Genomic DNA, 20,539 nt, shown 5'->3' with positions numbered 1-20,539 from the left:
TGCGGTTTATGCCATTGCTATGGTTATGTCGTTGTGTTGTGGGCAATTTCGTTGTGCTTCGGATAATGCCGTTGCGTTTTTTCTTTTGTATGCACTGTCGGCCACCGTAGTCACTCAGTCAGAATCAGAAATCCTTTATTATGATTGTTACACAAGAGACTTGTGACAACGAAAATCTGGTGCTCTCCAGCTGTTCAAACAATATAAATAAGTAATATACTTTTATAAAAGAACAGTAAATAATTTCTGTAACTGTGGAAATCTACACATGTACATACCTACATAATTTTCTGGATCTATAACTATATTGCACATGGGAACTGTTAATATTGCACATTGAAGACTTCCAGTTCTCCAGTTCCAGAAGTCCAGTTCTCATTTAGAGTCAATGTGTGACAGGTTCACTTGGTTTTGTCCTAAACAGTTTGCACAGCAGGTATGTTGTAAAGCAGTTTGCTGCAGGTTATATTTTGACACAAATGTGAGAAGAAGATAAGGTGAAAACTTATGAGTTACTGCTGCATTCAAGTACTTTCTTTTTGTAAGCTGTCTACAGCTTTTTGCCTCTTCCCAACATGAAATCAACAGTGTAAACAAAAAAGCCAAAAATTGTGTGAATTATTCTTCAACATAAAATATTTGTTTCTTTCATTTTACTTGATAATTAAGTGGCTTCAGATGCTTCAAACTTAAGGAAAAGAATCATTTTACATCATGTCATTTTTCCTGTCCTTTTAATCTCAAATTTTCCTTGTGTCATTCTGTCGATAATTTCCACAGAACCTTGACATTCGTGTGGAGGACGTCCGTATACGAGCCATCCTTTCTTCATACCGCAAGCGGATCCCTGTGACTGAAGGTTATGTAGAGGTGAAGGATGGTGGCAAGTGGAAGCAGATCTGTGACACAGAGTGGACCCAGTTCAATAGCAGAGTCATCTGCGGCATGTTTGGCTTCCCCGGGGAAAAGCGCTACAACGCCAGAGTTTACAAGTTAGTATGCATGCTTCTGTGGTGCATGAGAAGAAGAGTTCCTACTGAAGTTCATGTGATCAATAGGTCTATTTCAGCATGGATACTGAGGCTACATACACACTGGGCATGGGTGGCACATTCAAAAAACGCCCTGAACTTGGGTTCTTGAACACGCTGTTAACATATGATCTTCACTCACGTGTGTTGCTACCCGATACTAGTGCATGTAATCACAGTTGGAAGAGTCTTGGTGCAAAAAGTCAAAGTGGTGCAAATCTCTTGAGACTTGCTTCAGGTATTTTCTTTCACAGCTCTATTCCAATACATGAAAGACTGGATGTACCCGTTGGTTTTGCGCCGGACTCGCACATAGGAGACCAGGGTTCAATTCCCAGGGGGTGTAATGAACTACATCCAGTACGGGTCCTTGGGCAAGACCCAACAAGCTACTGCCTAAAGGCCCATTCACACCGGGATGAATTTTTCGCCGGTGATTTTCGCCGACGTTTAACGCCTTATGACTAAACAAAGGGCACCAATGAGAGTGTGCACACTGACGCGAAAAAACGCCACGCGTCAAAAAAAAAAACGCCTCGGGTTCGTTTTTTTTTTTTTGACGCCTCGCTCGAAATCTATTCGACCAATGAGAATGGCGCTTTTGCCAACGTGTCTGGAGTTTCTGAAGTTACAGTAAAACACAACTTCGGGGCGCTCAAACACAAAACTGCCTTGCTGAGCACACATACCAGCGAAGAAGATAGACGCCAAGTAGCGTCTACACTGCCTCAAAGAAATAATGACGGACATTCTAAAATATCCCCGAACCAAGCACCAGTTGGAGCTACTGGTGCTTGAAATATTCATGTTTTCTTTGTATTATTCTGACAAGCGCGTAAATACTTGCTCTCTTCTTCTGAGGGAAAAGCGACTTTAAGAAGCGTGAAGTTGCGCAGCGCCACCTCGTGTACAGGAGTATTTCTGTTTACATTAAGCGCCATCTAATGTCAGGGAATGAAATTGCATGTTCGCTCGGCTCATCGTCAGCGAAAATCGCCTGGGTGTGAACACAAAAAACGTGGCCAAAAACGCTGGCGAATAACGCCTGGCGAATATTCGTCCCGGTGTGTACGGGCCTTAACTATGTAGCCACAAGTGGCCCGAATCTGAATCTCCCTGTGCCGGCCCCCAGCCTGGATAAAATTCAGGCTTGTGTCAGGAAGGGCATCTGGGATAATTAATCTCTGCCTAACCACCTCCATAAATCAGTGAAAGCTGATGCCAAAAGGTGAACAACACCATTCTGATATATGAAAGACTTGGTGTTGTATAATTCCAGCCGGGCAAAAAACGCATAATTAATTAAAATAATTTCTCCTTCATGATGAATTTTCAAATGGTTGATCAAAGGATTCATACATCACTACCAAACTTTAACTTTTGACGCCTATTCTTTTTATTGACATGCGATTTCTGCGCACAAAAACAAAACTTGAGTTGCCATACGTGATAGCAAAAGTTTAGAATGTAAAAGCCTAAAATGTGCATATACGTGTGTTTACATAGACTTTTAATCAGAAGCTGTGGCTCCTATGCATGTTTCCAAGCCCATAGTTAAAATAGTATGAGACTCAAGAGTGGTGAACGTCTTTGGAAGTCATGCCATTACCTGAAAAGACAGTTTGGACTACTGTTATTTTTTTTACAAATTGTGCACATGATTGCATCACCATGTTTCAGTTCTGATGTTCCGTATTAGTTGCAAAAGTTGTTTTGCTTCCCCGCATTTTTCGGCTGTCAAACATCAACAACACAGATTGGTATCATTTAGTTATTAACAAACAAAAAAGAAAATCAATGTTAGAGTTTCCAGCACGGCAAGCTAGGCATTAAAAAATAAAAGACTTGTTTCCCTTTTGGCTTTTCCCATCAGGGGTTGCCACAGCGAACGAGTCGCACGGTAAACTTGGCAATGTTTTACGCCGGATGCCCTTCCTGACGCAACCTTCTCAAAGCAACCGGGCTTGGGACCGGCACAGAGGTAGGGAAGGGAACAGGGAGCAGCCCGGAGTCGAACCCTGGTTTTCACAGATGGAAGGCGCCGCAAACCAGCACGAGCTAAACCGGCGCGCGGAATTCTGATTTTGATTCTGATTTTTTTTTTTAATTTGTTGCAAGAATTTGGGTTCTAAGAATAACAACCGTCTTAACCTGCAACACATGGAAACTCAATGAACCAATACCTTTTTTAAGATATTTAGAACATATTTACACCTTTTTCATTTCTGCTAAATTTGTAAGTTTTTAAAACATTCAGGTTATGAAATCCATCCCTCCCTCCCTCCCCCCACCCATCCATCCATCCATCCATCCACTGATTGCTGAGGCCTACCCAGCAACTGTTGGGTGGAGGTGGGGTATACCCTGAACAGGTTGCCAGTCCGTTTCTGGGTGGTTATGAAATCATAAATAAAATTATTAGCATTTCTTTCTTTCAGATGATTTTTTTCATCTGAAATAAAATCCGATTAGACAATCAGATATTTTTCAGATTGCATGCTTCCTTGACATTGTCTCATATCTTTCTATTTAACATGTAAACTCACGTCCGTGTGAATGGTGAAATTCAGGAAATGCATTCAAATTCCTTTAGGTACAGCATTATAAACTTGCCAGACCCCAGCACATTCATTGAACCAAGGTGAAAGCTGCCGCTGGCAGTTGCCAGAAACCACACGTTCCTAAACACTGCAACCACTTATCCTGTTTCGGACGTTCTTGCATTCCATAAAGTCTACGTGATGCGCCGGCGACTGCTTTAGGAAGCCTGCAGTTGTCCATCCGCATGTTAATCACAGTCTGCCATAAAAGGTTCAGGCCTGTGGATGCCCTTGGTTTCGCTGTCTGCCGAGGCGGGGAGCCTCCTGCTTTAGGTAACCACATTCATGGCTGCTGCTTTAACTTTCCGTGTGCGTGACAGTTTACATCTGTAATCAGCCCTATGAAACAGGCATGGGGCTTTTACAGTCTGCCAAAAGACACTCTGGGCAGTTTTGGAACCTTTCTTTAAGGGTTTTTTTGCTTCAAGAAAATTTTGATTCGAAATGTATGAAATGTGGGCGTCTATATACTTTATATCATAAGTTAGATTTCCACCTTTTTTATTTAAAAGACCCACTCCAATGAAAATACAGTTTTTTTACATGTTCTTGAGGCGTATTTCTATAAATGGAGGACATATATACAGTAAATTTAGTTCAAAATAGCTTTTCTGAGTATTTCTTTACTCAAACCGTAGTCAATCAAGAGCAGATGAAATATGCAGTTTGAAAAAGAGCATATTTGTTACATTAAAACTGCACTGGGTAGGCCACAAGGTCCCTGCTACACTCCATTCTGATCTTGTTAACAAATAGAAGATGTCTATCTTTGTTTTCCTCGTCTGAGCTGGTATCTGGATCAAAACTCCCCATAGTTATTGCACTGGTAATGTTAGGTTGGGGGGGTGAGAGCTGTAAGCAACACAGGTTCATTTTTTGATTTTGGCTTAAGTATATTTTTATTATTTATTTAATCACAGGATTTCAAAATAAAGTAAAAACTTCAAATAATAATAATAATAATAGTACTGCTTTTACTTTTTCAGGTGACTTGACCTCTCATAGACTTTATTTTTTGTCAATAGCTTTGTTTGTCAACAGTTTAATTACCTGTTTTAAATTAACGACACACAATAACTTCATTGCCTTTTCGGAACTAAAACAGGATCAAAGATTTTCGGTGGAAACATTCCATTTTCTAATTCTCATTTTCTTAATGGTCAAAAAACGTGCTTCACATTTATGAGGACATTAAGCTGTTGATTTACTGGACTCATAATGCAAGTTCTGCAAAAACGTTTATTTTAATTTTGGAATTCACTTTGAAGTGACCTGCTTTAGAAGAGAACCTTGTTAAGTAAAATCTCATTAGTTCTTTGGACATTAAAATAAGCTGGTGCAACAACATTAGTCTAGATGCATGCAATCCAGAGAAAATGTCAAGTCAAGGTTTTATCTGCAGTGGCACTTAACATGACTTTATGAATGTATCATTCATTAAGTCATTCATCTTCTAATCTGTTATGTCCCCTTTGAGGTCACGGGGCTAACGGACCTTCGCCACTTGTGGGCGAAGGCTGGGGACACCCTGGACAGGTCACCAGTCTGTCGCAGGGCCACAATCACACAGCCATGCACACTCACATTCACACTATGGACAATTCAGAGTGACCAATTAACCTATGAAGCATGTTTTTGGATGGTGGGAGGAAGCCGGAGAAAACCTACGCATGTATGGGAGGTACATGCAAACTCCTTTATGAATCTCTGATTTTTAAAAACCAGAATGAAATATCTGATGAAAACTTCTTTTACATGCTCAGTCCCAGATGTATGTGAAAACAATCCAATACATTTCTGGAGCTCAGAGTTCTATGGAGGTAGAGTTCTGAGGCTATGATTCACACGTTAGCTTTGAAACATTTTTGGTCTGTGGTTTCTCTTTCAACACTTCCAAAGAACAGACTGCATGTCATGATTTAAACTACTTAAACTGCAAATAAATTTGACCACCTCTTTATTTTGTCATTGAGTGAAACTTCAAACCAAAACTTTGTAATCGTTTCTTTTTTTTCCCCCAGGATGTTTGCTCGCAGGAGGAAACCAACCTACTGGGACTTCTCTGTCAACTGCACTGGTACTGAAGCTCATTTGTCCAGCTGTAGACTGGGACATGCTAACTCCAGTGACACCTGCACTGAGGGGTTGCCTGTGGTGGTGAGCTGTGTGCCCGGCAGAGCCTTTGCCCCAACGCCTATGACAGGATACAGGAAGGCCTTCAGACAAGAGGTAACAATTGCAAAGCCTCAATGAAACTAGAATACGTAGTAAGCAAACAGGGGTGCAGGGTGATGCAGCACCTTTGGGCTAGGGTGACCAAGGCCAGGAGTGGAAAAGGGATGACAGGTTCCACATGTCTCATTGGAACAATGGAAGGAGAATTCTGAAGATCTGATGAATAGGGAAAATGTCAAAAAGCACAGAAGAGAAGGTTGTTATGGTGCAGGAACTAGCAAAGATAAATAAGGATGAAGTGAGGAAGTAATTGAAGAGGATGAAGAGTAGAAAAGCAGGGCCCAATTTTAAGAAGAAGAGAGACACGCAGAGTTATGGAAACTACAGAGGAATAAAGCTGATGAGTCACTCAATGAAGTTATGGGAAAGAGTAGCGGAAGCTAGACTGAGGTCAGAAGTGAGCAGCAGTATAATTGTATGCAGAGAAAGAGAACCAGAGGTGCATTGCATTGTCTCTGATGATCTAGAGAGTCTATGACAGGATACTGAGAGAAACTGTGGTTTGTGTGAAGAAGTCTGGAGCGGCAGTCGTGCAAGACATTTATGAGAGCTGGCAGACAGTGGAGAAATGGTGAGACAGGAATTGAAGGTGGAGGTGGGACTGCACCGAGGATCAGCTGTGAGCTCTATCTTTTTTGCTTTGGTGATGGACAGACTGACAGATGAGATAAGAGAATCATTGCTGCTGTTTGCAGATGACATTGTGATCTACAGTGGAATGGAGAGGTTCCAGGGAGCAGAGGTGAGGAAGGTGAAGGACTTTAGGGTCAACAGTCTAAAACTAGGAAGGGGTTGAGGAAGCAAGTGCAAGCAGGTGGGAAGATTTCAGGTGTGATGTGTGACAAAAGTGTCAGCTAGAAAAGAAAGTTGCAGAAGACGGTGGTGAGTGCGGCCATGTTTGGTTTAGAGACAGTGGCTCTGAGAGAAAGAAGGCAGGGGTGGTTAACGGGTTGGCATGTAGACGTTCCATTTTGTTTTTGACAGTATTACAACATACGGTAGTAGATTGTTCTGTCAAGAAAAACGGTGAACCTTAACACCAGGCACATGGCAGGAACTAAAACTTTAATGAGTAAGAAACATGACAAAAGACTGACAGCCTGAAACATGAAACCAGTGTAAGAACTGTGAGGATTCTGCAGTTTAGTTCAGTTTTTCAGTGGTGGTTTTGGTCATGTCAGTCACTCCAGGTTCATATTAATCATCCACAGCTGTCTTCATTTGTGTTAATTGTCCTCAGAAGTGTCTGCTTTCAGTTCTACATCGCCAGGTCATCTGCTTTATCTGCGTTTTGTTTCTCTGTGGTTTTTGTCCTGTTTAAGTTTACTTGTTAAATGTTTATGTTTCTGCCACCAAGCCCAGTTTCCTGCATTTTGGCTTCTACAACTCCAGTTCCTGACACCTGCACCCAATGTGACTCTTGTTCTGTTGGGATTCACAGCTCAATTCTGTTTTGCATCTTATCCTCTAAAAACAGACTTTTTTATGTCTGGAAAGGTTTTAATACAGAAATTTTGACACTGAATGAAATAAGGCATTTCTAATCAGAACATATTACATTTTCAGCACAGCTGGTTCAACATCTGGTGGAAAACCAGAGATCAGCCCCCAGGCTTAGAATAAGAAAACTCAGGGTTTATGGAACATCTAGCGGCTACAAGTGGGTGTAATGCTCGGGTTTCCACTTTGGTCATGTAATGTTCCCCTTACACAATAATATTTACTCTAAAACAACTCTGCAAAGGTTAGCCACCTCAACCAAGGTGCCTTTTTTCTTATCTGGAAGCATTTTTCAAACTGGATGGAAAGTTTTTCATTGCGTAATGGTTCACTTGGCTCCACAGCAGCTCTTCTCCTCAGTTTTTTTGTCGTTTTTATAGAACCACTGCACTCAAAGAAAGATTATTACAACAGCATGCACAGAACTGACACACATGTGTGCTTGCAGGGCTATCATTAAAGTTTTTGGTGGAGCACATGCATGCATGCTCTTTGTCACGTTTCACTACTGTGCGCTGAGCTGGGAGGGGTTAGCTAGAACCTTTCTGCACACTGTGCAGACCTCGCTTTTTCCAAATAAATACTTTTATTAAGTTATCAGAATTGTCTTTGACTGATCACATCTGCATATTCTTTTTATTTCCTTATATCCTTTTGTGCATTTCTATTTCTAATTCAGCAAATTAAGCCACATATGTTGGCAACCAGAGAAAAGACTGGTATCTACTGGCAAAATCATTCCTTTTTTTTCCCATTCTGCTGCTGTGAAGGTCTTTTTCTATAAGTACCTGGAAAAAAAAACCATTTAAAATTGAAAAATTACTGACAAAAACGCAAGATATTGAAAAGAAATTGGAATACAATTTAACTGGTACAAAAAAGCTGTTATTTCTAAGATAAGAGGATTTTTCTTTCCACAGTGTTAAGTTCTGGCAGGAGTTCAGTCAAACAAAGCAGCCGTCATTTGTGAAACACGCAGCTATGGCTGTAGGGAATTGTTGCACAACTTACAATCATGCTTTTGTCAGACAATAAAACAAAAGTGACCTAAAGAGAAAAAAAAACAAGATTTTTTGTTCAGTTGGACCTGCATGAGCCACAACAAAGTTTACAAGGTCTGGGATACATTAGAGCATTGTCTATGTGTTGGACAGAAGAGACATGGAAGGTAAATGACCGTTGTTTGAAGATTGCAATCAAGTTCTTATGGAAAGACTTTGGTTAATCTCCAAATAAGTAGCTTGGTACGACCTTTTAGTAATCACTTGTTTTAGTGAAAGCCCTCCAGAAAGAATCAAATCTGGAATAGGCAAGATTCTGTTTAGTAATGCCTTAGTGTAAGGTTTCGGTTACTAAGAGTCTGCTTTCTGAGCTAGGTCCCAATAGGTTGACATATAAGATAAGCTGTGCTTAAAATAATGATCCATACTCCCAAATGGCTAGAATTCTGTTGTTTAATCTTTTTTTTTTTTTAAACAGGTTTTTACAGAGAACATGACCATCAACCAACAAACCCTGTTCAAACAAAGAAGTACCCACTTAGATACTAAAAGACTAAACCAAACTAAACCCCAGTGAATTCACAAAAACTTCCAACTTAAAACTAAATGACCAAAGTAGTTGTTAGGACACAGGTTGCTCTTGCACTTTAAATGAAACACATTTTAACTTAACTCTCCCTCGCACTTAGTCACATTAACCTGAACGAGGGCTGTGCTGTGGGATTTTGGACTGTCCAGACCCATAGGAGGCTCTAAACAGGAGCGACAGCATCTTTAGAGGAGCACAGGTGTCTTTAGCAGTTCCCTTTAGGCCAATATAAGAGATGTCATGTGTATCGTGAAGTAACTGTAAGACTAACGTAAATTACATGCACTTATGAGGTGCAGGTGATGCTGTTGTCATAAGGATACCATTCATTAGTGGGTGTCCATACCAGCATCCCTGTAGGATGTCCACTCAAACTACTTTCATTGTCTAATTTCATCATTTCTAACAGCCAGGCTTGCACATAAGAAACATGCACTTATCACTTGAATAGCACTAGCGGGCTATTGGGGGCTAATGGGGGGTTAAAAAAAAAAGATCTGTACAACATGCTCACGTCTCACCCACTCCCCCCTTACTTACCCTTATGTGTCGTATAGATGTTTACTACAGCATGTTGCCCGCAGCATTGGCCCAGGAAAAAAATGTGTTTGAACATTTTTGCCGGGTTGTCCATGATCTTAAAATTTCCTGCGGGTCACATGTGTTCACCACACAGGTTTGCTCATTTTTCCACCCACGAGGGCAGTTCTGACTTGAGGCATAATGGGCTACTGTATAAACTGTACAAGACATCTGAGGGTTTTCTATTGGCACCAAGAAGTGAGCAGTTGATCCTTTAGGTATTTCTTGAGCTTGCACTTCCATAGAAAACCAATTCTCACCATGAATATATTTCCCAGGTTGTGGGTTGATACCAGAGAATTAAAACAGGGCAGGCTAGAAAGTTCATTTCAGCCATAGAAGTCTAAACCAGTGTATCATGTTTTAGGCCCCACCAACATTAATCTTTTTTTTTTTTTGAGGATTTTTTGGCAGTTGCATTTCATGAGCTTGGAATGTGCTCTGTGTGCTTAATTACAACCATGTTGTCACCATCATGGTCATGTATTTGACCTAGTTGCCATCTTTTTCTCATTTAGCAGAATGGTGCTTTCATATAATAATCAGCAGTGTCTTGTTCATCTTTTTAAATTTGCCGTCCACAGGCCACACAGGAGAACATCTGGCTTTAGAAACCAGATGTGGGTTTACTTGTAAACTCACACTTCCAGAGGAATCCTAACAGTTGGCAAGAGAAATGCATACTGTCCGATCTGTTTTTTCCATTGCAGGGGAGGAGAAGACGATGTTCTAAACATTTAACTTAGCCCTCTGTTTTAGAAAGAAAATTGTATACATAATGTTGGAGTTGAAAATGTCATTTGTCTCAGCGCACTCTTCTGTTTCTCATCCACAGCAACCTTTGGTTCGCCTCCGTGGCGGGGCCATTGTAGGTGAGGGCCGAGTGGAGGTGCTGAAAAATGGAGAGTGGGGTACCATCTGCGACGATAAATGGAATTTGCTCGCTGCCACTGTGGTGTGTCGCGAGCTTGGCTTCGGCACCGCAAAGGAGGCTCTGTCTGGAGGTCGTCTAGGACAAGGTAAGCTTTACAAAGACTGAAATAATGCATGCAATTGTAATACCTAACTTTCAGTTACATTTACAGTATAAATGTGGGTTATGCTTCTTTGTGAGTGAGGAAGTTAAGCAGATGCGTTTTCTCCAAAGGTTTTAGAGACACTGTGTTTTTCTGTATTTGTTTTTTTCTTCTTTATTATCAAGACCAATAATCTTATTTTAGAAATAATTCAAAATGTCAGATGCAATTAAAAGATGTCCTCCAAGGTTCTTTCAGAGATGTTTTGAACAAAGTCTTTCGGTCTCTTTAGTTTTGGATTATGGTTTTCCAAAGTTCCTGATTTATTTCATTATTTTGAAAAAGTTTTCATTCTGGAGTTTGAAGTTGAAGCAATATCTTCTATGCCCTTTGTTAGAATCCTCCCTCAACTCATCAAACCAAACCTTTACAGTTTGGAACTTTCTACTTGATATAAGTGATTTACCCCTGCAAGTATTATGTTGCATTTTGTGACAGTTGGGAACAAACATTTTCAATTCAACTATTTCCTGTAACCCTTGTGCTATCCTAGGCACTTTAACATTGGGGGTTGAGTCATCTAGACCCACTAGACAGTGCACTGAACCCTTTTTCTTAAATGATTTGTGATCTTCACTGGTGTCCATGGATTACATGAAATCTTTCCACCTTTATCCACCTTTGACCTGGTAAGGAGAACATGTCAATGTAAGGGTGGGGTCATCTAAGATAGCACAAGGGTTAAAGGTGTTGCATCCATTCTTCGAGACATAAAAAATGGCACTGAATGTGCATATATGTAAGATTTAAAAACTGACTGTGTGTTTTGTTTGTGTCTTTCAGGAATGGGCCCGGTGCACATGAATGAGGTGCAATGCTCTGGATTTGAGAAGTCCATAACTGAGTGTTTGTTCAACGGGGAGATTCTGGGTTGCAGCCACGAGGAGGACGCGGCTGTCAGATGTAATGTTCCTGCTATGGGGTTCCAGCAGAGGGTTGGTCTCTTCTCTGTTTTACTCAAACACAAACACAACATTTATAAGGAAATTAACAAACACTGAAGGTCTTTCCGCACACATTTCAATTTTAGATCTGTGGTCACTTCCCATCTAAAGAAAGTTGTTTTCATAGTTAAACTGTAGAGTAAAATGTAAGACTTTGGTATGGACAAACCCAGAAGTGTTGTGGTTTTGGAAGAGGTCAGGTGCAAAGAAAGAACCAGTAGACCAGGGATACCAGTAGACAGGATCACTACTGATAGGATGTGGACGTCTGCAAAATTGCTGTCTAAATGTTGCACGAACTGGGGTCAAATGTTGCTGCTAAGGTCATCCATGAAATCACTCAAAAATGAAAAAAAAAAAAAAACACAACAAACACACAGCTCATTTAAAATTCACAAACATTTCCAGGAAGTATGATAAAGTCAAAAAAATATAGATATAAGAAAAAAAGAAACGAGTGGTCGGGATATGCTCCGGCTGACCCGTGTCCCCAATAGGGAACAAACAGTTTAGAAGATGAATGAATGAAAGTGCATGAAAAAATTAAATGAAAAATCAGGAGCTTAAATTCAAGAAGGAACAGGTAAGATTTAGATTCTTCACTCAAGGATGGAACGCCGAACAAAATGACTGCTTTGTCACAACAAAACAGTAATAGAAGGAGCACAAAGGCAGGTCAATGATGAGGCAAATGCAATGTAAGTAAAAACAATAAATACAGCTTTGCAAGTGATTTCATCCAAAAAGAGATTTTGTGCAAAAAAAGCTAGAAAAAGAAAATAAGGTGGGTGAATAAGTTCTTTTAGAATCTCTGGTTTTATAGGTGTTCAAGGGTCTGATGGCAGTGGGATAGAAGGTATTATGCAGCGTCACTTTTCTGTATGGTAGGCTACAGTATCTCCCGCCTGAAAGTAGAGGGGAGATAGAAAGACAACTTTCATTGGTGTGATCAATGTGCATCGTGGGGCAAACAAGACATGGTTAAAAAACATCCAGAAAATTCTAGACCAGGAAGTGGCACAAAAATCACATTATATGTGAGTTTTTAGTACTTTAGAAGAAGAAAAATTGCAGAAACATTCTGTAAAATAACAGTTTTGTGTTAGGTCACACCTATGAACTCAACACTAATTGTTGATTTACATTACAGATTGACATAACCGACATTTTTTTATCCCACAGTTGCGTCTGAGTGGAGGTCGTAACCCCTATGAAGGCCGTGTGGAGGTACTGATGGAGAGAAACGACTCTCTGGTGTGGGGGACGGTATGCAGTGAGGGGTGGGGAATCATGGAAGCCATGGTGGTCTGCCGACAGCTGGGCTTAGGATTTGCCAGCAATGCTTTCCAGGTAAGAGCCACTGCAGCAGCAGGGCAACTGTGAGCAGTTCATTCAATTTCTTATAAATTAAACTGAATAATAGCCTAAATGATTACTGTTTTTCACCCCTGCACTCAACAACTACTGTAGTACAAAGTATTTAAGCTGATGTTATTTGCAGGTATTGATGAAGTACCACACAAAAACTGAGGGAAATTCATCAACATGCACATTTCTGTATTGCCCACACATATTCCATTCCTCAGTGTCCGTAGGGTCACGAAAAAATTCTGCTCTGGCCGCCAATGTTTAGAAAATTATAGTCACTTTTAAGTATTTAAGCTGCGTAGTTTGTATTTTACATTATTGCTTTTATCAAAACATCTCTTGATGCTTTTCATTCGTCTAAGATTTATTCAATCTGTGATTTATTGAGATGCATTTTTTCTCACATCCATCCTTCCTTGTTGTTATTGTAGTTTTGGCAGGCCCTTCAAACACAGTGGAGAGGTTCATTCTTTATAAGCTTTGCCCCAAATCTTTAACATTTAATTATCATAGCCATAAAAATGATGCACCTTGTTTTTATCCTTTTAAGGTCTGATAAAAATAAAAATAAACTTTTATTACATATTTACCTGATTGGCTAAAGCTCTCAGAATGAAACAGGTATTTTTGTTAACATTTAGCTTGGAGTTCATTGAAACTCACTGGTTATAAGTCAAACTATATTTATTCAAACAATAGGTTGTTCCAAAACACGATTTTAATCACTTTTATTGTATCTGTTAAAAACTATTTTAGTTATTACTAATAAATATATGTCAACTTTTGAACCCAACAGAAAAACGTTACAGGTTGCCCTCACACACACACACACACACGCTGTGGGGTTTCTATTTTAAAAACAAACCTCGATACTTTGTGGTAGCTGCTGACACGTGTAGGACATGAAGTGAAAGTGCTCATTTTTTGACCCGCAGGACGAAAATTGTTGCTTTCAGAATCTCTGAGAACATCTGCAATTCTGCAGAGCAAATAGCTTTGTGATTATAGGATGTTTGGTTTGCCTTTCAGCTAAAGTAAGAACTGGTGCATGTTGGGGTTTTTTTTGCTCTTGTGGCAGGTCTATTCCTCTTTGTTGATGAAGACACAGACCTTTTCATTTATACTTTTAGAAGAGGCATACACTTTTGCTAATAACTTTAAACTGCAGAATCATATTTTTATCGTTTTCATCACAATACAATACAGAAATTCTTTTTATTTGTTTTTCTTTACATGTTGCAAACTAACCAACCTCCAACTTCCGCAAAAATATGCCGACTTGACTACTTGAATTGAGTGACCCTGGACAATCAAACGCGTCTGATATGTATGTGCTATTATAAAGACAAAACTTTCAAAGCAAATACTAAATTCAAAAACCATCTATATTATAATTCAGCTTTTAACTACTGGAACAGCATTTTAGTTTATTCCTTTTAAAACAAATTTGAAGCGATACAACACAAAACACTGCAACCACAGCCCAAAATACAAAAAAAAAATGTGTAAAATTAAATAAAAAACAAAACAAAAAATGTGTTTAAAAAAAAAAAAAGCCTTAATTTACAGTGAAGGTTGACAGAACCCCGCCCCCAGCGCGCTCTCAGGTGAATGTATCTTAACACTGACGCCAACCCATAACCACTAGGAGCAATTTGGGGTTCAGTGTTTTGCCCAAGGACACTTCAACATATGGATGGACAGAGCCGGAACCAAACCCGCGCTCCTCCAAACAGTGATTTGCTGCTATATCTCTGCACCAAGTCATTGATCATCAGGATACTGCTTAAATACAGTTTCTCAAAAACTGTCAGTTAGGGTTCTACTGCTCCTGCTTTGACATTTTATGAAAATTTTATTTTTATTTTTTTTTGTAACACATTGAGACAACCTCAGCTTTTTAAATAACTACATTGATTTGAAGTTCTTTAAAATCAATTTTTTCAGGTTTTAGGTGTAATTTTATTGAATAAAATGTAACCAATCTCTTTATTGAGGGTTATATTAATACTTATATTAATACTTTTAATACTGCCTATTTAAAAATGTGCTTTGCTATAGTTTTGTTTTTATACTATTTGTCCAAATAAAAAAAATATATAAGAAATTGATCCAAATAAAGGCTATTTATCAGTGTTACTGCTTTATCTACATTTGGGCATTAAAACTAAAATAAGTTATAGCTGAGAATTTTTTTTTTTTTTTTTACAGGCTTAGACTCTTATTTTCCATCTTTAATAAATAATGTGATGCATCTCAATTGCTTCATTTCTTCATTTCTCCTCAGGAGACATGGTATTGGCCGGGTGAAGTGAGTGCAGACCAAGTGGTGATGAGTGGCGTCCGCTGCTCGGGAACTGAGATGTCTCTGTCCCACTGTCTTCACCACGGCGAGCACCTCAGCTGTCCCCGAGGAGGAGGACGCAAAGCTGCTGGAGTCTCCTGCTCTGAGAGTAAGGCACAGAAATCCGTCTCAAAATCGATGTAGTTCTGCTTAGCTGAAATGGAAAGAAAAATGTGACCAATTTTTATTCAAACTGGTAGGCATTGCAATGCAGCCCCTCTCTCTTGTTTTTACTAGAGAGGGCCTCTAAAACTAGGCTTTTACTGGTGTGGTGTGCACATTGAAATGATTAGTTCCATTTTTGCGGAAACTTTATTTTGTCTTCCTCCAGACATTTTACTAAAGTTTTTATGTTTGATATCTTTTTTTTCTGTCTGTCCTTGCATCTCCAGCGGCTCCTGACCTGGTGCTTAACCCTCAGGTAGTGGAGCAGACCACCTACATGGAAGACCGACCCATGTTCATGCTGCAGTGTGCATACGAGGAGAACTGTCTGTCCTCCACCTCAGGCCAAGTGCCCGCCAACACGTACCGCCGCCTGCTGCGCTTCTCCTCCCAAATCCACAACAACGGCCAGTCCGACTTCCGACCCAAAGCAGGGAGGCACGAGTGGGTTTGGCACGAATGTCACAGGTCAGGGGTCACACAACCTTAGGAGCTAATTCCACAGTAGCAAAGCGTACAGACCTCACTTTAACAGTGTTTCTTTTTGTTTTAGTGGATGACTATTACATATTTTTATGTGCTTAATTCCAAAAGCTGTAAGAAATTTGGATTAAAAAAGGAAAAAAATCAAAATAAAATATTCATTGTGCACTATGAGTTGTGAAAGCTAATAACCAGTTTTTAGCCCATAAATACAAAGTAAAGGTTCCCTTCAAGACGCACACAGAAACACCTTTTCCATAGGCCAGTCTGTTCCACAAACCACATCATAGATTTTTCTTTATTGTGTTGCCTTGCAGTTAACCCTTGTGCTATCTTAGATGACCCCACCCTTACACTGACGTGTTCTCCCTACCATGACAAAGGTGGATAAAGGTGGAAAGATTTCATGTAATCCATGGACACCAGTGAAGATCACAAATCATTGAAGAAAAAAGGTTCAGAGCACTGTCCAGTGGGTCTAGATGACCCAACTCCCAATGTTAAAGTGCCTAGGATAGCACAAGGGTTAACTGTCCGTGGTGATTTAAAGCCACAGTCTCTGCCAATCTTGAGTTAGCAAGAGATCCTTTTTGTGTATCAAATTCACTGAGCGAAACTGAAGGACGTGCTGATTAATGTAGGAGCCAACAGCTGCATCATTTTGAAACCTTTTTTCTTGTATTTCAAGGCATTATCATAGCATGGAGGTGTTCACTACTTATGACCTGTTCACTCTGAACGGATCCAAGGTGGCAGAAGGACACAAAGCCAGTTTCTGTCTGGAGGACTCCGAGTGTGATGAAGGTGAGAACCACACATATTCCTACAAAAGATCCATCCTACTTCAGACACGCTCAAGCTTTAAAACCCTTGTGCTATCTTAGATGACCCCACCCTTACATTGACATGTTCTCCCTACCATGACAAAGGTGGATAAAAGTGGAAAGATTTCATGTAATCAATGGACACCAGTGAGGTTCACAAATCATTGAAGAATGAAGGTTCAGCGCGCTGTCTAGTGGGTCTAGATGACCCAACTCCCAATGTTAAAGTGCCTAGGATAGCACAAGGGTTACAGTCTCACTGTGATCATATTTGATCTGTTTTTCAAATCGTTAACAACAGTAGTCTTTTAATTATGATTACGCCGTTTTTATTCAAAATCTAAACACGTGTCATTTTCTCAGACATAGTTTCTGCAGAGCTACAGTAGGTCCTGCCTGACTGTTGGCAAGGCGTAATCCATCATCCATCTGTTTACACTCCTTCCCACTAGCTTACAGCCGCTCACACCCCCAACCTAACATTAACAGTGCAACAAAATGGCAATCAATATTGGAGCTATCCAGCTGTACAGTTTTGAGCGAGATGCCAACTCAGACGAGGAAAATAAGGACGTTAATGGATCTATTAGTCTGCAAGCAGACACACCATGGAGGGAGCCGTGGTGGCTTCTACCTCTAGCTTTTTACAACAGAATCTTTTGTCTACTCTTCATCCACAACGATTTGAATGAAGAGATACTCAGAAATGCTATTTGAGTGTAATTTTCTTTTTAAATGTCCACAATCATTAGGAAATATTCACAAGAACACGTTAAAAACACCAAAACCACATTTTTCTTTGGAGTGAGTCTTGAACATGAATGAACCTGAATGTGCAAACACTCCCAACAATTCTAAATTTAATTAATTGTGTTTGATTTGATTGTTTTAGGCATTGAAAAGAAGTATGAATGTGCTAACTTTGGGGAGCAGGGCATCACCGTAGGCTGCTGGGATACCTACAGGCATGACATTGATTGCCAGTGGATCGACATCACTGATATCAAGCCTGGAGATTACCTTTTCCAGGTGACGCACCTCACATATTTTGACTGTCATTAAATCAGAAATCAGTTGATGTTTTTAATTCTCACTTTCTAAACCCTTTCAACTTAATCATGTTTTTTTTCCCTGTCAGATTGTAATAAATCCAAACTATGAAGTACCAGAAACGGACTATACCAACAACATAACAAAATGCAGATGTCGATATGACGGCCATCGGATCTGGATGTACAACTGTCACAATGGTAAGAAAGTCCAATGATTTTTTTCGAACTTGTCATTGTGGTCGTGATTAATTCAATGTTTAAACTCAAAATGCTGAGCAGGTAAATGTTTGTTCCTGCTGCTATAGGCGGCTCGCTGAGCGCGGAGCTGGAGCAGACGTTTCCAGGCCTCCTCAACAACCAGGTGACCCACCGGTAGAGACCAGGAAGATGAGTGCAGGTGAGCCGGTCCCTCAAAACGGATGGATGGTGGAAGTTGACTAACCACTTCACAGTCTATCTGTGCCGGATCTTTCTGTCAGCTCAGCAATGACTGCACAGCCTCTGTTATCACCCCCAAACAGCCACCATCACCACCCCAGGACAGAAAGAACCTTTGCCTCCAAATGTATCCACTCTGAAGGAGGTAGAACTTCCCTGGGGAGAATCAAAGGAACAATGAAGCTCAGCACAAGACACGGGACTCACGTTTTCTTAAGTGTTGATCAACCTGCAGGTTAGTGTCAGCTGCTCTGCAGCACCACCAAGCCTCAAAGGAAATGCAGGACTTTAAAACGAACCACTGCAGTGTTCTGTGTGGGCTATTTTTTTGTTTTTGTTTCTTTTTCTAAAAAAATCCGGACCCCTCTGCTAGACTGCCTGAAAGCTGAGAGGAATCTGTCAGCAGCAGCAGTCGGGGTGGGAAAATACAGACAGTGTTTCTTCTTCTATTTATCAAAGTCGTTTAGTGCATTTTCCAATCTTAGATCCTTTTAAAACAATGACAGAAATTCAGATTAAAAGCTGATACAGTTCATGCCCATGAAAGAAGCATTCCCACCAATCACGAGCAAACTTTTCTCTGTCTGATGGAAGAATGACCTTTTCCAGCTGATGAAGAGTCGTGTTCTGAGCATGTACTCTGATCTGCTCTGCAGATGAACTGAACTGCCTATTTTCACATTTCAAACACACCATCATCTTCATGAGGAAGTGCGTCCTACACTGTTTTACAGATCACCTTGCTTAATCTAGCCACTGAAAAGTGGAGTTGTACTGCTCTCTAGTGGTTTATCTATGTTTTTCATCTTGAATCAGCTCAGGATTAGCTTGATTTCTTTTGTTACAGCAAGAGATTTAAAAATTTAGGAAAATCACAAAAATGTGAAAATATTCCAAAAACTTTTTTGTTAAAGGATTACATGAAATCTTTCCACTTTTATCCACCTTTGTCATGGTAGGGAGAACACGTCAATGCAAGGGGGGGGGGGGGGGGGGGTCATCTAAGATAGCACAAGGGTTAAGACGTTTTGCTGCTCAGCTGAGTAGCTTCTGAAGAAGCTATTGAAGAACCCTGCTGGTTGACCTACTCATATAATTCTCACAAATGTATTTAGAATAAGTTTTTCAAAATGCATCTCACAAAAAATGGCATAACTGATAGTGTTTTCTTGACTCCCATAGATCATGTCAATACAGAATGAGCATATCAAATTTAGATGCACCAAATCATCTCTTGTGATTAAACTTTTTTTTTTTTTAACATAGTCACTGCCTAAAAATAGAATTTCCAGTTGAAAGCAACAAAAGCATTTATAATTCACTATTTGGATTACCTTTGAGTCATCAATAAACATGGCAGATATTGTTCTCAATGTTGCTAATCAGCAAGAATGTGGTTATGGTTATGGTTATGGTTATCCATGTGGATAGAAGGCTGTATTACTCGCTGCAATACTTCCTAAACTCATCAGCGCTCATCCTAAACGAAGAATCCTAAACTTTGACATATTGTCACTTCAAATGCAGACTTCAAATGTTGACATGCTGTAACCTTTGAGCAGAAAAAAGCCAATAGGAATGCAGGCCACATATTAGAACTGACATGAACCTGCTTATGACCCATGTGCACAACAAATGCTGTAACAAAATAAAATCAGCTAAACTCACCTCTCCTCCTCAAAATCAAATGATCAGCTGGTATCTTCTCATGAAAAAGTAGCATCGTTTTCTGTGCTGGACAGTCCAGCACAGAAAACATTTTATTCCAATTTATTTCTGTTTTCCTTTCGTACTTTAAAATGTGTAAATGTACTTTGTCATAATGGTGCTATCCAGCTGCTCCTCTGTTTTCTGAGGGCTCAGGAAATGTTGAAAAGTCACGTTATGTATGCTTGAACAGTATACTTGAATTTTGAGGAAGAAACAACCTGTGCTGTGTGCAAATTTAAAATAAAGATTAAAGTTATAAAGCAACAAAGTATTTGTGTTTGACTTCTTGTTCTTGTTGTTGAGCTCATCTCTAGTCATTGACTCTAATTCAGTGCTGAAGTTCTGTTTCTGCAGCAGGTATTTCACTCACCATTGCAAATGTCGCATGTATCCGAACATAAAATCAACAGTGAAAGTTACTCCCAAACTGTAACGCATCACAGATTACTTGACAATGTGAGTGTAATAGTGTCGCTGAATCTTTGTGTTACATGTATTTGTGTGATACCTGAAGATTTAGGACATACCATCTGAAGTACAAGGTTGAATTACAGATCACTTCACATTCAGATAAGGGAAACATTTATTCTAATGGTA

General features: G+C 39.9%; 1 protein-coding gene across 3 annotated transcripts in view; it reads left to right on the top strand.

Moving 5' to 3' along the window:
- Nucleotides 1-20,206, top strand: part of LOC101164651 (lysyl oxidase homolog 2B) — a 37,256-nt gene extending 17,050 nt beyond the window's left edge. For 2 of the 3 annotated variants that reach the window (XM_004072780.4, XM_011479579.3), the window contains exons 4-14: nt 781-992; nt 5,653-5,860; nt 10,374-10,557; nt 11,398-11,549; nt 12,741-12,908; nt 15,214-15,379; nt 15,663-15,903; nt 16,607-16,722; nt 17,635-17,771; nt 17,881-17,992; nt 18,100-20,206. In XM_004072780.4, coding sequence (XP_004072828.1) covers nt 781-992; nt 5,653-5,860; nt 10,374-10,557; nt 11,398-11,549; nt 12,741-12,908; nt 15,214-15,379; nt 15,663-15,903; nt 16,607-16,722; nt 17,635-17,771; nt 17,881-17,992; nt 18,100-18,170 — 1,767 coding nt within the window. In that variant the 3' untranslated portion in view covers nt 18,171-20,206. The remainder of the gene's footprint in view (nt 1-780; nt 993-5,652; nt 5,861-10,373; nt 10,558-11,397; nt 11,550-12,740; nt 12,909-15,213; nt 15,380-15,662; nt 15,904-16,606; nt 16,723-17,634; nt 17,772-17,880; nt 17,993-18,099) is intronic. The other variant, XM_011479580.3, reaches the window with a different exon arrangement.
- Nucleotides 20,207-20,539: the final 333 nt, after the last annotated feature.

Source organism: Oryzias latipes, chromosome 9 (assembly GCF_002234675.1).
Source record: "Oryzias latipes chromosome 9, ASM223467v1".
NCBI classification, from domain to species: domain Eukaryota; kingdom Metazoa; phylum Chordata; class Actinopteri; order Beloniformes; family Adrianichthyidae; genus Oryzias; species Oryzias latipes.
Note: the sequence above shows the minus strand (reverse complement) of the source record. Positions and strands in the feature narration are given on the sequence as shown.